The 16,229-nt window shown below is 45.0% G+C and overlaps 1 protein-coding gene across 1 annotated transcript in view; it reads right to left on the bottom strand.

The window, feature by feature from the left end:
• Positions 1–623: 623 nt before the first annotated feature.
• FOXP1 (forkhead box P1) overlaps positions 624–16,229 on the bottom strand; it is a 402,299-nt gene continuing 386,693 nt past the window's right edge. Inside the window, exons 17-20 of the mRNA XM_009645970.2 lie at positions 13,119–13,240; positions 10,947–11,016; positions 7,239–7,405; positions 624–1,267 (exon numbers count right to left, since the gene is read on the bottom strand). Of these exons, the coding sequence (XP_009644265.1) occupies positions 1,123–1,267; positions 7,239–7,405; positions 10,947–11,016; positions 13,119–13,240 (504 nt within the window). The 3' untranslated portion in view covers positions 624–1,122. The remainder of the gene's footprint in view (positions 1,268–7,238; positions 7,406–10,946; positions 11,017–13,118; positions 13,241–16,229) is intronic.

Raw genomic sequence — 16,229 nt, 5'->3', positions numbered from 1 at the left:
AGTTCTCTACAAAAAAAAAAAAAAGAAAAAAAAAAATCAAAAACCCAAACCAAAAAAAAAATAAAAATACTGCTTTGTGGAATGAATCTGTGTTGCTTCCTACAGTGTTTCTATGTTCATCTGTCATTCATTCTCATTCTTGCAGTACTTCGTTCCCCTCTCTCCGTTGGACAACCCTTCCACATGTATAGTGCAGCATTTGGGACCTTTTCAAAAAACAACAACAAAAAAATAGGAGACACCAAAATGGAATGTTTTCCATAGCTAAAGAAAACATGGTGGCATCTGAAGGAAACTGGAATGAATGACAGAAAAAACTACAAACAATTCAATGACATTCAGCTTCGTATAATAAAAACACCTATTAACATTCATCACAAAGTACAGAAAACGTTGAAGCCTCCGAGAGGCCCTGGGCCCAGATGAGGCCTGAGGTCAGAACTTAAAATGGTAGAGGAGAAGTGGGGCGGGGGAATAAAAGCAATACATTAAAAAGTTTGGGATAATTTTTTCTTTTAACCCCTCCCCGATAGACACGCTCACACACACACACACATATCCACATACGTGCACACACAGGCCTTCCCCATCCCAAATGGAAGCAAAAAAAAGAAAAAAAAAAAAAAAGAAAAAAAAAGAAACCAACCAAAAAAAATGGAGTAAAGGCAGTGATAATCAACATGCAGTACTGTGCAAATATGTTGTCCATTGGAATCCTTAAAATCTGGGCAAAGACTTGATCTGCAGTTCAGGTGTACATGCTCAGTTTGATGTCCTCAAGTGTCCAAAATTGGCAGGACCTGCAGTCCACAGCTGGCTGCTAAATGCAAGTGAATCAGTTTAGCAAATTTACAACACTGATGTTGACTGTAAGAGAGGAAAATCCCAAGTACCAAACAAGTCCATCCAATGCACAGAGTACAAATTCCTTTTTTCAACAAAAAGTAGAAAAATCAAAAATACTCCCAAATGGGATACTTGATGGCACTAAGAGTTAACATATTTCATAGTTGTCAAAGTGGACTGAGAATCCTCCAGACTGTACAATAATGGAGAGATTTCACAGCTAAGTTTGACGTGTTCTTCCAATCTTCATTCTCAGGATAACGATGTCAGACATACTCATTCTATGTCCTCATTTACAGGTTCGTCTTCATAATCTCTGTCGTGATCGAAATCTGGACTGTGGTTGGCTGTTGTCACTAAGGATAGTGGGCCTTCATTTTCATCTGGATCTAATGGTTCTTCTTTGACATGCACGGGGTGCCTGTAAAAATGAAAACACGGTCAATCGGCAAGTTGCTCGTTAAAGAACAGTTTTGACAGCTCGAGCGGTTTGGGGAGAAAGGCGAGGTGGTTTGGGCGTTCAGACCCGGTGCGCAAAGCCTAGGAGCTCCAGGTCACCAAGGAGAAGACCCTCAACCACTGTGCCGGCCACCGGAGCCAAGCGAAGGCTACACCGGGCAGGCAGCGCTCAACCTCCCCGGGAAAACGCTCTGGGAGGAGCACCTCGATTGGGTTTCCGTCTCGGGATCGAGAGAAAATGCTCTCAGCTGACATATTAAGTTGATTAATACAATCTTTGGATAAATAAGCGGAATAAGCATCCGAACAGCAAAGGAGCAGTTTGTCAGCCCGCCGAGCCGGCGGAGGCTGGGCTAATCATCGCTCACTGTGTGTGCGGCGTCTCTCGTTAACATGCAGAACCTGTGAGACAACTCTCCAGAGGACGACCCCAAGTGAGGTTCTATCATTAATCAACTTCAAGCAAACACAGCAAAGAGACACCATGATACATGCTTTAAACTCCAAATTAATGCATATTTTTACAAACTGTCAATAAGGGAAGAAAAGCCCTGCCAGGAAACACAAACAGAGAGGAAAAGGCTCGCTCAACACAACAATATGATAAGAAAGCACAGTCCTAACGAGAATAATAACACTGTCAGCTGTAAACAAGGCAGAACATGATCCCTAGCTCATGGTGGGCACAAGGATGTACTAAAGAGATGAGATCTGCCAAATTTCTCATTACGGCATAGCACATGAATAACCCGCAGGGGAACGGGGCTTGGTCATTCAAAACGGGTATGATAACAATTGAAAAATGTTGTTCGTAAATCATATTTACAACAAATCCTATACAAATACAAATTACCTTTTTTTTTTTTTTTTTTTTTTTTTTTTTTTTGTTTGGCAGCTGTTGAAATGTAAAATAGCCATGTGAGTCAATAGTGTCTTGTTGGTGGGACTTTATAGGAAAGTCGGATTTTATTGACATTACCAAGTATTAATAATGCGACACAGCAATGGAGACCCTGTTTGCTTCCTAAATAATTGATGTTGTAGGCAATCCCTTAAAATAAAGTGTTAATGAGTTCAAGTCCCACTCTGTCTCTCATTGAGTTGATATCCACCTCCGAGAGTCTTGTTTTTTTTCTCCGTGCGGGCTGATTTAACCCTTTCACGTAGGCTACGTGAAAACATCACCCGAAGCACAAACCTTCATTTGCAAGAACTTCTTCCCTCCTTGCACAGCTTTGCTTTAAAACGAATGATTTAAAATAGCTGCATTTTATTTTATGCTTTGTGTGGATAGGAACGACAAGACTGTTTGTACTCCATTGCCCTGACAGACAGCAAGAATAAATCACTGCATCGGGGAGAAGGTACTCGGTATCCACGTGCAAGCCAAAGGGAACCCTGCCTATTCCAAGTGACCAGAGCAAAGCAGTCGTACGCGTGTACAGTGTGCGAAGCCGTATCATCGCACCCTATTTATTTATTTTGGCTTGAGCCTGGATCAGTTTAGGAAGCATCCAACTTGCTGACTACACAGGTTTCTAATGCGAGCTGTGAATGCCTTTCAAGTCGCTGCATATTTCAACTTCTTGAGTTGTAAAGTGCGAGATCAATACTTAAGTATTAACGGCACCTTCCAGCCCATCCAAGAAAGGAACGGTGGGGAGAAGTGATGCCGTATCCACACCTTTCCCCTTCAAATTCACAAAAATGCATCCTACCAACACATCCCTGGGACCAAGGAGGTTCCTCTGCGTGTCGTGTCATTTTTGCAAAAATTACAAGGAGAGAGACATTGCGCATGCAATTTTGACCTAATTATTGAAAAGGGGGACGGGGGGTGGGGGTGGGAGACTGGGTGATGATGATCCAAATACGAGAGGCTAAGAATTAGGTTAAGCATATAAAAAGTCTTGTGAGGGGATCGTCATCTCAGGGGCGTGCATGTGCTAAACCGTCCCAGCGGCTCGTGGCCCTAGCGAACCTGAAACCACACTGATTATTTGCAACTAGAAAAACTTATATTATGAATAGGCTGTGAGGCCCCTCACTTGGGAGAAAATATGAAATGAAAAACAGAGGAAAAAGGGGGAAAGAGCAGCTACACATAGAGACCGATAAAAGTGCGTGCTACTCAGCCTTCACGGCAGTGATCTTTTTTACTGCTGTTTTAATTTAAAAGCCTTGCTTGTTGGCTTTCTGGTTTTGATGCTGCTGCTGGGCTTGGTTTTTTGGTTTTTTTTTTTTTTTTTTTAAAAAATGTGTTATTTTTGAAAACGCAGATGGGCAATTTTCAAAGGAGAGAGAGAAGAAGGCGCGTCGCGTGCGGCAGAGGTGGCCTCGGCACACGGACGGGAGTTTCTCCAGAGGCTGCTCAGGGGCCACATCTCAGGGTCCCAGCGCGTCCCTGCTCCGCCTCTGGCTCGGCCAGAGGGCAGAAGTGATGGGGTGCCAGCAGATAAGACTGGTACCTGCTGCGCTCGCAACCACCCTAAATGCTGTGAAAGCTCCTTCAAAGGTCCTCGAAGCTTTCCAAAACAAGCTCTGCTCCCCTCCTGGTTTTGTTATGAAAGCAGGTGAAACCAGGTGGTTTTAACTGAGTTTCTCTTTGAGGTTTGGTGCGGTTCCCAGAAGTCAAAACCCCAAAACTTCAGGAGCAAAAAGCAAAGCAAGCAGCAGGTTATGAAAAGGGCTGCTTGACCCCGAGCGAGACAAAGCCGGGGAGGGCCACAAAGCCACGGGGAGGCAGAGCCATGCCAGCCTCCGCCAGCAGCTCACGTGTTGGACAAACATCAGACAGCGAGCTTGGCAAAAACTCCATCCCCCAAATTAGGAGGGTTATGTGGGTAATACACCCCCCCTGGGGAGAGATCTGCATGGAAAACAACAACAACAAATTGAACCCCTTGTGTACTCCATCAGCTTTAACCACAAAGTGGGGCGTGAGGAGGAAACCTTCCTGAAGCCGTGATTTTGCTCAAACATTTCCGCTCGCCTGAAATAAATAAGCTTAAATAAGCTTAAATAAGCTCAAAGGCAAAGGGAGACCTTTGTCTCTCTCAAGTAAGGCTGGATCTCTGTTTACCACCTCACCAAACCCCCAAACTGGGGAAGGAAAACTTCCTTTGGAGACTAAAGAATTCGGTCTCTTGAATTACAGAAAAGGTAAAAGCTGGTCTAGGCAAAAAGAAAAAAAAAAAAAAAAAAGGGGGGGGGGGGAGAAAGGGTTTCCCAGTTCTTTATAGCAGCAGAATTTCAGTGCATTCCTTTTAAGCAGACGCCTAAGACTCCAGAAGGGGTTAACAATAAATAACCTTGCTGAACACAGATTCCCCTTCTTTTCACATCTGAGTAATTCTTTTGTTTGTCCACTCTGGGAACAGAGGAGTTTTTAATAAAGCTGACTGTTGTTTAAAGCCACTGAGTTCTGGTGGTGCACACAGCATGGAGTAGTTTGCTTTGTGGCTACCTTTGGAGCATATCAGGATGAAAGTGTTATGTCCCCAAGCTGTAATTATGCGACTACTTTCTAGTGTTTCAAAAGGAGGGAGAGAGAAGGGAAGAAAAAAAAAAAAAAAAAACCCAAACCCTAGCCGTGGTTCAATGTGTCATAAAAAGGAAATGAATGAGCGGTAATAAGACTTCAGCTAAAGTGTTAGACTTCTCAGCTGTCATGTTAACAAGGTCCTTTAAACCTTACAATAAAGTTTAAAGCTTGATTTATTCTAATATACTGAAATTGTTTAAAAAATAATTTGCATTATGACAAGGAAATCTGTTCTGAGAAAAAAATTGAAAATGTCATTAACAAAGCAGGCTTACGGGAAATAAGAGGTTGCACGGCGTCTGGAAATCTGCTGTTGACTCACGATTTTCCTTAGTAAACAGGGTAAACCCCACGACGTGCGAACGGTGCTCTGGCTTTAGATCCCTTCAAACTACTTAGAAACCCCAGTTTTAATGGGGAAGCTCCGAGGCTGGTATTGGAACGTCACCCAGCCACATTTTACTTAAGCAAAAAGAAATGTTCAGCAGAGAACACATATATTATCAATTCTGAGAAAATGAAAACACTCAGGAAACAATCATTTCCATATTACAACAGAAAATTGGATTTTCTGGTGAATAATGAAAATGAGGCATCCCTCCCCCCCGCGTCCCCCTCTCTCTCTCCAGTATTTGCTCTGTGCCCCTCACCTTGGTATCAATGTGCTAAGAGATGATTATTAAGTGCAACAAAGGCCACGGCTATGCACAGCTCTGGAAGATGTCCTAGCCTGCTTTAACTTGGGTTATTTTTCCTTCCTCGCAGTCTCTTCAAAGACAACGAAACCTTAGGTGAAATGAGAAGTGCATGAACTACACTAGCCTTGAACTTGCAAAAAAATAATTACTTGGATTAACGCAACATCATAAACATTCATCCCTGTCTGCTAGGCCAGGAGAAACCCCTGGGAGAAGTCTTGTTTCTGGGGAAAAGCCACGTCCCTCCACTCCTCCTTCACGCCGGCCCTGCGTGGTCACGGGCAGAGGATAACAAATTGTGACTAAAACTGCCTCGAGATGAATCCGTTTGCGAGAGGCGGAAAGTGTGTCATGCAACGCTACTTTGGGAGAGATAATTAATACTGCACAAACAATCACTGCAAAAGCCAAACACCTGATTTGAATGTTTTGAAGTAAATGGTGAAAGACAATGTTTAAATTAATTATTAATTAAAAATGAATGTTGCCATCTTTAAAGATTTTTTTTTTTTTCAAAGCACTTTGTGCACCGATTTAAAACGCTGCAATATCAAAGTACCCAGAGCCTCAGATTCCTTCATGCCCCCTCCCCTCCGACAACACATTATGCAGGTGGGAAACTTTTTTGCCATTAAATGCTAATTAGTTTCACAACTAATTACTATCGTGGTATTAGGTTAATGTTTTTCTACTTTTTGATTTAGACTTACTTTTGTAAATCCCTTATTCAAATTACTTTGAAGCAAAAGACTACAAATTAGTTCTCTTTTTAATGTGCAACGTGAGCCGTGGCAAGTCAGCCAGTGATTTTACAGCCCCGTTTTAAGGAACAGGCAGAAGAAAGGCAGCGCGGCTCTCGCACGGGGTCACTCGCACAGGTAGCCAACCGCTCCGCCGAGTTTTTAGAGTACGACAAGACTTATAAACTCCAGCTTCCTCGCCAGCCGCCAATTACCCGGTATGTAATTTGAGGGGAGGGGGGGGAATTTACGGCTTTGCAAACTCACTCCGTCACCCCATAAATACTGCACACACCCATCGGGGCATCGCACCCTTCCTGCCTTACCCTTTCCTGCGCCAGCTCGCTGCCCGGGTGCCATTCACGTTGCGCAGGGACGGCGATCCCCCCATTACTTCATGCGGTTATATATGCACTCATTATACTGCCGTCTGTTGCTATAATGCTCCTATTAATTTTCCTTTTGATATTTTAAGAGCAATCTATAAATCATGCAGGCCTTCACGTGTGCCATCGTTAATGCTTTAGCAAGACCGTTGTGCGTCGAGCGGGTTTTCTTTAGACCCACCGAGCAAGCCCATTTCCCAGCTCTGCCCCACTGGTGCGCTTGCCGCGTGGACCAAAGGGGAGAGAAATCAGATTTTTTTTTTCCCCTCAAGAAAGCAGTTGCCTATGAGGTTCTGCAAGGTTTAAGGAAGAGAATTGCAAACAAGTCACCAATTTTATAGCTCTGTGTGCTTGTCAGGCTGGATTGAGCTGATGGGTTTTATGCGGAAGTCGGTAAACAGTCCTTCTACGTTCTAATCAACCTAAGCACGTCCCCAAACGGAGACGTCTGCTCTTGCTGCTCCATCCACGAACCTCAGGAAGAAACCACCAAGGCCTCCAAAGCCAGACTTCAGGAGAGGGTAAGGCAACGCCGAGAGCCACGCGCGGGCCCTGCCATACTTACATCGCTTGCATAGGGGAACGTCCTGGACTACTGTCACTCCCGTTACTGTTCGTATGCTCCATTGCACCATTAAGCTCTTCCCTCATCGCGTTGGCTAAATTGCCCAGAGTGGGATTTCCCATGGAAGCAGTAGTGTATAGAGGTATACTGTTCTCAGCCATTGAAGCCTGCCAAGGACACAAACAAATATATGACGACCCATGACTAACGTTTTTATACGTTGCACAACACCCTCGCTTATTCCAAAACATTTCTCCACATTTACATTATTTGCAATTACCGTTTTCTTAAATATTGTGCTTTCTGATAGGTATTACCCTGATTCCACCAAGGGAAATTTAACATCATATACATCTGGGTTTAAGCATTCATAGCTGTATTGGCTTGCGAGAGGACGGAGCTTTCCATTCCCGATTTGGAATTACACCCCCCGGAAAAAATAAAACGTCCTTCCCCTATTTTCATTTTGCAAAATTATGTTTGGGGCTTTGGGGTTTTTTGTGGCTTAGGTCTGGGTTTGGGTTTTGTTTCTAATGAAACGGGGAAAAAGATTACGCTCAGCTGATAACTCCTTCCTACCAGAGCAAACGGGCACCAAGCAGGAGGGCAGCGTTACCGAGTTTGGTTTTTCTCGTGACCCAAGTGCGAAGCCGTGGTTAGCACTGACTGGATCGGTCCAAGTTGCACCGATCCCAAAGCTGAACCAGTCCATGTGGAATTTTTTAAGCCTCAGCAACTCAGCTCTTACCTTAGCTCTTACAGATCTGACCATTTTATTTTGATTTTTCCTTGTTCTAAAGAAATACCACGCAGAGGCACACTGGAGTTAACTTTCTAAATGGAAATCTTTGTAGGAAGAGAATGAACTGTTAAATATTTTCCTTCTGATTCCCACCGTTCTGCCTGCTAATATTTACTGTGTGTCAGCATTAGCTCATGTTGACGGCACAGTCCTGTGCCCGGCACGGCAGCGGCGGGAGCGCCGAAGCCCCGGAGGAGCCCAGCGTTTGGTGGGGATGGGATGCGGGGCTCTCCGAGGCCGTAGCGCCCAGGGACATTTAACCATTTCACCCATCCCTGCCCCAGCGGCCTGCGGCGGCGGAGCCAAAAAATCCATCAGACTCCAGGTCTGCATGATGCAAACCCTGCCCCTGGGAAGAGAATTCATGCAAACGTACTCCCCACCAAACGCTCTCGCCTGCTCCTAATTCACGGGACAAAACTCCTTGCTTGTTGCCATCCGAGCCGGCAGCGTTGTTCCCAGGCAAGCCCAGCCAGGGTGGGGGGAGATGGGATGGGTTGGGATGGGACGGGGAGAGGAGGCACGACCAGCCCTGACTGCAGCATCTTCAGGAGCACGGCCCTTTTTCTTCTTTCTTACGTTGACCTCTCCACGCGCAGCCCTATGTGTCGCACGTGATTACAAAAGCTATTCTAATGGGGAGGATTATTTTTATCTTCTTGATTCAACAACCGGCAAACTCATTGTGATTAGGGGATGCAAAGAATGGTTCACATTTCCTGCACTTGGCAAAATAATGACTCCAGTTCTTCACCCATAGTGATAACTTGTAATTGCAGTAAAGCAATTTACTGGGGGAGAGGTGGGACACGAGGAGTATCTGCTATGAAGATAATAGGAGGGGAGGGGGGTGTTTTGGGAGCCCCCGGTGACACGCTGGGAGAAGAGCGTGCTGGTGAGAGCTGGCGTCCCCGTGCCCTCCGCACGCAGAGCGGGGAGAGAGCTGCTGCTTCTCCCTGCCCGTGGGGGAAATCAGACGGAGGAGACGTGGAGGGGTCTGGGTGAAAGAGAGGGGCAGCTCTGCCACCCCACAGGAGAAGAGAAAGGCGTCCCGGCGTCCCGCAGCACACCGCGTGTCCCCTGGCCTGCCGGGAGGCGGCTGCTCGCTCGTGGCGACAGGCAAAGAGCCGGTCTTTGCAGAGGCCCACGAAAGCCAGGGGAACACTGCTCGTTAATTATTAATTAGACTGAGCGTAGGCAGGTAAAGTGGCCTTGCGTCCTAGGAGGAAGGTTATTGCCCAAGCGAGGTCCGACCTGCCCAGGTGGCACCGGCCGCCGCCTTCCCCCAAACCCCAGTACAGCACCCCAGCGCCCGCCGGGACTCTGCCTCCAAAATCCAATGGTGGGGGGGAGAGGAGCGAGGAACCTGCCGGTCTATTTTCAAGCAAAACGAGGACCTGTCTCAGTGCAATGAATATCGCTCACCCCCATTTATTACAGGGGCCACGCGAGCGGTAGCAAATCTGGCCCGGGCTCTTCTCTCCATCAACTCAGTTCCCCCGATGCTACGGGGGGTGGGGGGGGTACGAGTACGTGCCGCTTCCAGGGGAAGTGGGCAATGGGAACAGTTTGGAGGTTATCACAAAAGACAAGAATGGATGGGGATGACGACAACGACACGTGTTTCAGAAATAAAACACGAACAGTTCCGTATGATAAGCATATTAATTGAAATTAGTCACATAGTTAACAATGTGAAGAAATGCAGGATCATTTCGTTTCTGCCTTTCAGCCTCATGAATGTAAAATGTGCTTGTAATCTTAATACTATTCAAGAGACAAAGCAGTCTTTAAAAATCACACTTCACAAGACTCAAGGGAAAATAAGTTACTAATGAATGGTATTTACAGTTGCTTCATTTAAACATGCTTTCATTTGCTTTTCAGAAGTTCCTGCATAAACTCAAATAATTAGAAGAAGCGCAGAACATCGCTTTTCCCCTAATAATCTGCTGCTTCGTTCTGAAAAGAGAAGTCTGCTAAACCTTCCACAAAAGGCGGCCGCCCAAGCAGATACCCATGGCCATCAGCGAACTTCTTGAGAAGCGACTCCCAACAACCAACGGGGGCACAACCACGCGCGGTGTTGCCTCCTGGATTAATTCACACCATATGGAACAGGCTTGAACACACCCCCCCAAATATCAGGGCACCCTAATGCATTTGAATCTTTGGTTTGTATAGAAAATGCTGACTTTACCTGGGGTTTTTGAGGCAGACTCAGCAATTTGTAGAGAGGAGGAAAAAAAGCCAACCTGATATAGAGCGCGTGGGAGAGGGCTGGAGACGCACACACTTTTGGGCTGTGAGTTATTAATTGTGCACTGACGCTTTGTGCATTTCTACATCGTGAAAATCCAGAATTTTTGTCTTATGATTACAATACAGTTTAAACCAATAAACCCCATCTTTTATTTTTTATAGGAATTGCAACGTTTATTTTTTTTTTTTACCGACAATAGGAAGATATGCAAAAATAGCCCTTAAAAGAAAAGGGGGAAAAATGATCTGCTTTCTCTTTAAACCCATGAACAATAGAAGGTCACGTGCCGCAGTATCCTATCATTCAGCACATTAATAGCTGTGCTAGAGTAATTACACTTGTGGTATTTTTGCCTCAAGTGAAATTCTGAAATAAGAGGATGGAAATTATGATACTGCTGATAAATATTAATAAGTGAACTTTTAATTTTTTTGCCACAATATTCAAAATGCTAAGCATCTAGCTAATGCTGAAGCAGCCTGATATGTGTTTGCCTCCAGGGACTATGATGCTTTATGCACTTAAGAAAAAAGTTTAACGGAATTAAAATTTAATATCTAATTAGAGCAAGGCTAATATATTTTGAAATGAGTGGGGAAGACACACGCCTCTGTTGCATATTTGCTACAGTCATTAATCTTACCTGTAAAGCAGCATTGAGAGGTGTGCAGTAGGTGTGGCTGGTCTGTATGTTTTTAATAAGAGAAGGGTTACTGCATAAGAAAAACATAAAAAGGAGAGTTAAATGCAACCAACTTCTGTGCGAGCGTTTCAAGCATGTAATGCTTCCTCCCACACCAGAAAACTAGAGCTGAGACTGTTTTTCCACACAAGTTCTCTTTCGTTTCTCTTTTTTTTTTTTTTTTTTTGATTTAAAGCAAATATCTGAGTTTTAGGCTACGGTTATCGTATTTGCCTTTACTAAATAAGGAACATCATTATCACTCAACGTTACCTCGCCATGTGTTCTACTACCCTGCGTTAGTAGCACATCTTGGCATCTCTGCTCATTTTAGCTGTGTTCAGGAGAAATTCTCCAATATTCGTCGTGTCGGGAGCCAGTTACCATGTAAAGGTCCACCATGAGGAGGCTATGAGCAAAAGCATCACGGGACATTTTAAATACTACTCCATGCAAATCGTTCTCCAAGCCACTGGCAGCAGAGTCCCTCGCAATGGAGCAGAGGGACCACGATGAGAGCGGATCTGAGCCACGTTATCTCCTGCCAGGCAAATGGTGAGCGGCCCCGGTGAGGATCTACGCCATCGCCCCAACAGTTTGGGGTTGCGGGCACAGGGGCACGACGGCACCGCAGCGCAACGGCACGGCCCACGCAGAACATGCTGCCCTAAAGGCTGTTTTAATAAAAAATATTCCGGTGTGCTATTTTGGACCCTTACTTTAGTCGTCTTAAGTCTACATAAGGGGCTAGGTTTGAGGAAAATGAATGCCAAGCATATCTGCTTTCTCTTTAGCAGGCATCTAGGTATCACTGGTTCCACCAGAGGGGAAAAAAGAATAAAGAAATCATTGAATACAAACTAGATAAAAAGTGCCAATGCAAAAAAAAAAATCTCAGAAAGTTTTATTGCTCACTGGGCATTTTTATTTTTGTTTTTTCACGTGGGAGTAAATCATGGTGGGAAGAGTCTTAACTGAGCCCCTCCCACAGGGACCAGCAAGGATCAGTTGTCCTGCAGAGACGGCCTTCAAGTAAAGGTCAAAGAAAATTGCTTTGGGAACCCCAGGAATATTTGTGCACAATTGCTGCAGACACAGGATGGCCTGTTGATTATCGTCTTTACAGCTCGTCTCACCGCGCTTTCAAACTTTATAAAGTTAATTCAGCGTTTCTGTCTTATAAGCACCTGACACTATTTCTGATTAAGAGCTGCAAAACAAGGCATACAACTGAAAGCAAAGGAAAATATCAGAATTAAAACTTATCTGAAGCCTTTCCTGGCATATAATTGTCTTCCTGACAGGCCTACAGCAGCATTTCTACACTAGCGCAGATAATTATTTTTGTCTACATTGCTCTATAAACAAATGCTGTAACAAACATGTCAAGGCAGAGTTATAACTACAGGCATTTGGATTATCAGAGTAGGACACACAAAATACACATAACAACCAAAAATTTAGTTTCTTTAGCAGCAAAGGTGATGTCACTATTTCGTGAAATGCAAGTCTACATGAGATGGGTAAATCATGCAAAGCAAAGCAACAGCAGAAAAAAAAAATTAAAGCAAGTAAAAGCTCTTACTGTGCAACAAGCTCGCCAAAGTTTTCATCAGGGCAGTATTTTCGAGGACGGCCTCGTTGAATATGACGGCCACGTTTAAACTCTTCATCATCAACAGTCCAAAAGGACCCAAACTCATCCTCTACTCTGATAAAGCACTTATGCAGTGAGAGGTTGGTGCGAATGGCACCCTGGGACAAGAGCAGCAGCAAAGGAGATGAAGTGGAAACAAAGGGACACGGGATCGGGGACAGAACAGACATCAAATACAGGGAAAAGGAAAAAGAAAATAAAATGCAATAAGCATAAGCAAATGGTTTGTGAGGGTTAATATGCATTGCCACCTAAAAGCTACTAGCATGTGATGCAACAAACACCAAGCAAGCAGGGTCAGGGTACTGGTGGGCATACAAACAGTAGTGATGAGATGTTTGTCTTGGTTTCCCTTAACTGAAACAATGCGAAACCACCTGTGGTTGGTCTAACACCAGCTAGCAGCCAAAAGCCTCTACGTTAAACTGTAAGCATGATCCAAGCTAGGCTAAGAAGTTCAAACATGGTGGACATACCCACTGATCTTTTGTGGCCTTCGTTTTTGGAACTCTAGTTCATCCACTGTCCATACTGCCCCTTTAACGTTTTCTACTCGCACAAAACACTTGTGAAGACTAAGATTATGACGCACTGCATTCTGCAGCAAGTATAAAAGAGAAAACATTCAAAAACTTTCTATGAGAAAATGCTCATCATTGTCCAAGAACAGCAGCACAGTCAGCTTGACAGTCCTTATTTTGCAACGTTAAGCCCCTTCCCCTCCCCGCACCCGCTTGCTTTCCCCGGCTCTTTACATCTTATTTTTGCAAAGACAAAATAAATATAAAAGCTTAAACCCAAGATTAGAAATGCAAGTTATTCTTATCCATTATCCCCAGTGTGAATGAGAACAGCCATCATTTTAAGCATGCATGTTGCATAATACAGCACATTTCATACAGAACACAAGAGGAACATTGCTTCAACATTTTCAAAACAAATCTATACACTCTGCAAAGAGAAACTTGTCCTCTCCTGGAAAAGAAAGCGGTTAGAATGAGCAGAAAGGATTTCATGTAAGTACAGACGGCTCAATTTAGCAGAGAGGCACCGGAGCTGGTGTTGCTGCGGTTTCCCGGAGCTCGGCTAATGCGAATCAGGTGCTGAACCCTCCTTCCACACCCACGGCACGGACTGGGGGCTCGGCAGCACCCCACTGGCCGGCACGGCACCGACTCCTGCCTCCACGGCTTGCTCTTATATGGAAGTTGGCTCCTATTTCTGGCAGACTACTGAACTGACTGATCTGAGCCTCTGCCAAGTGAAAACATGAGGAGGGCTCTCCGAAACAAAGTGATAATATCCCCACAGCTCATCACCCAGAGGGACCCGCGCTCATGGCATCCGATGCTCAGACGTCCTCTCCGCAGCTCGGCGCTGGGGGAGGATGAGCCCGGCCAAGCCCTCCGCCGCGCTCAGGCCTTTGCAGAAGCTGGACATAACGAGACACCTCGCTGCGTCGTTGGCTTTTCTGTCCCTGCTTCCTCCGAAACGGTGCCGAGAGCCTTGTTATTCCTCCAATGGAGTGCCATGCTCCTTCCCCGTTTTATGAGTTTTCTGAGCAAATACCCTACTACAAAGCCACTTGGATTTGTACATGGAGCTTGTCCCCAGCGCCGCTGAAAGGGGCTTGGTAAACAGGGAAAACAGAAGAAGCCATTTGCTGAAAATATGCAGGCGAGCAAACTCCATCCATCATCACTGGCACCATTGATTTACTCAATCTGGTTGACTCGTTAGCAGGCACAATGCCAGCCAAACACATGGCCCGGGTCTAGGCAACCAAGAGACTACAATTTTTTTTCCTTCCATCGTCTTTTTTTTCTTTTTCTTTTTTTTTTTTTTTTTTTTTTTAATGAACATCGGGTCTGGATGGTGAAAGGGAGCTCTAATCATGAATGTCTAAATCACTGTGCAAACAAAGGGTACGCACAGTGCATTTGTCATGTAAATTAAGAGGCAGCGGTGTGTGTGCCTGGGAGGGGAAAGCTCAGAGTCTTTTGCTACTTTTCCATTTCTCTGCCGTCGCTAGCGCAGTCCCCACGCTCCTGTCCCCGGTACAGGGGAAGAGCTGGGGCTCAAAATGCCTTTTGGCAGCAGACGCTCGAGTGGAAACGCGTTTCCTCTGGCTGTCGGTGCCCAGTCCCGGCTCTGTGGCAGGATCCGGGCACTTCGGCTTTTCCACCCTGATCTGCTTGTGAACTGGTGAAAAAATAGAACCTGAATATCCTTTTCTTCTCAGGAAGGCAGAAATCTAGCAGAAAGTCAGCCTGTCCATCAGGGATGCTTCTTTCTGCCCTTACTTTCTTCTGTTCTTATTTTTTAATGATCTTTTTTTGTTGTTGTTTCCTCTCACCTCTCCCAGATTTCACTCGTTCTCAAATTTTTGGCAAAATCCCTGATTTGGAGATGGAGGAAAAACACACGAGTGCCCCACACCTTTTGGGCTAAAATCAGCCAGCTCAGCAACTGCTGGTGGGTGCTGCACTTGTGCAAGCCGACACAGGGCTGCCGGCCCACATCTGGGTAACTCAGGCAGTTTCCTGTGAAAACGGGAACACTGTCAAGTCTGGAGCAAAATGTAAGAATAATAACGCTATTTCCCCCAGTGAAAGCTGATCTTGTAGCTCATACAGCAGTTGATCAAACGCACACAGCGAAGTTCAGCGAAGTGAGTCCTCGGAGTTTGTAAACAGTCTCTAAATACATGGTGGAGCAGAAATAATATTCGTGCTTTTCTTTAAATAAATTCAATGCTGGAGAAATACTTTACAGTCTGTTCTTGCTCTCTTGAAGGCAACGTGCAACTGATGGTTAAGGCTGCTGGATCGGGCTCTTGCCGAAGATGTTGAGGCAGACAAGTTGAATATTTGCAAGACGTCCATGAAGTGTTGCCCTCGCTTTCCGTTTTCCATGTGAACGCTCATTTAAGGAATTCATGGCAGAAAGAAGTTGTTTTGTTTCCCCTGCCTCTGGATACTTGCTATCTAACAGTTTTATTTGAACAATACTCCAACGTTTCGGAGCCACACCTGCAGCCTGTGCCTCATGGCTGCGACTCAGTGCCAGCAAATTACTCCAAAAAATAAAAGCAAACAGACATTGCCTCTGACCTGTCAGAACCAGTTCACAGTGCTCTCCCAGCAATCAGCTTAACAGAAAAATTAGGAGCTATTATTGCAAGATTATATATTTACCTTGTTAAAAATATTTGTATGCAAGCCACTTTTGCAGAAAAATTACCCTGAACATGCTTGAATGTAGTAAATGAAAGGGTTTGTTATTTTAATAACTGCTCAGGCTCTGCTGTACTGCATTTTGGGAGAGAGGTTCATTTTTTAAAGGTCTTTATTCCTGCACCCTTCTGTGTTCTTGAGAGAGGGCTCAGGGAAGCTTGCCCACACCAAACCCTGACCCTAAACTTGGGGAACACTGACCCGAACGCCCCCTAAGCATTAGCTGAAGGTGAGCGCAAATCAGCACGTATATATTCAAATGATTCTGATTCTGCAATTAGCCCCTTGTGCTTGTTCTGCGCCCTGTGGGCTTCCCATCATGCCAATCCAGAGCTGCATTTTCATTCCTGC

Source organism: Egretta garzetta, unplaced genomic scaffold (assembly GCF_000687185.1).
Source record: "Egretta garzetta isolate BGI_Z169 unplaced genomic scaffold, ASM68718v1 scaffold228, whole genome shotgun sequence".
In the NCBI taxonomy this organism is placed as follows: Eukaryota; Metazoa; Chordata; class Aves; order Pelecaniformes; family Ardeidae; genus Egretta; species Egretta garzetta.
This window is presented reverse-complemented; position numbering and strand designations above follow the sequence as displayed.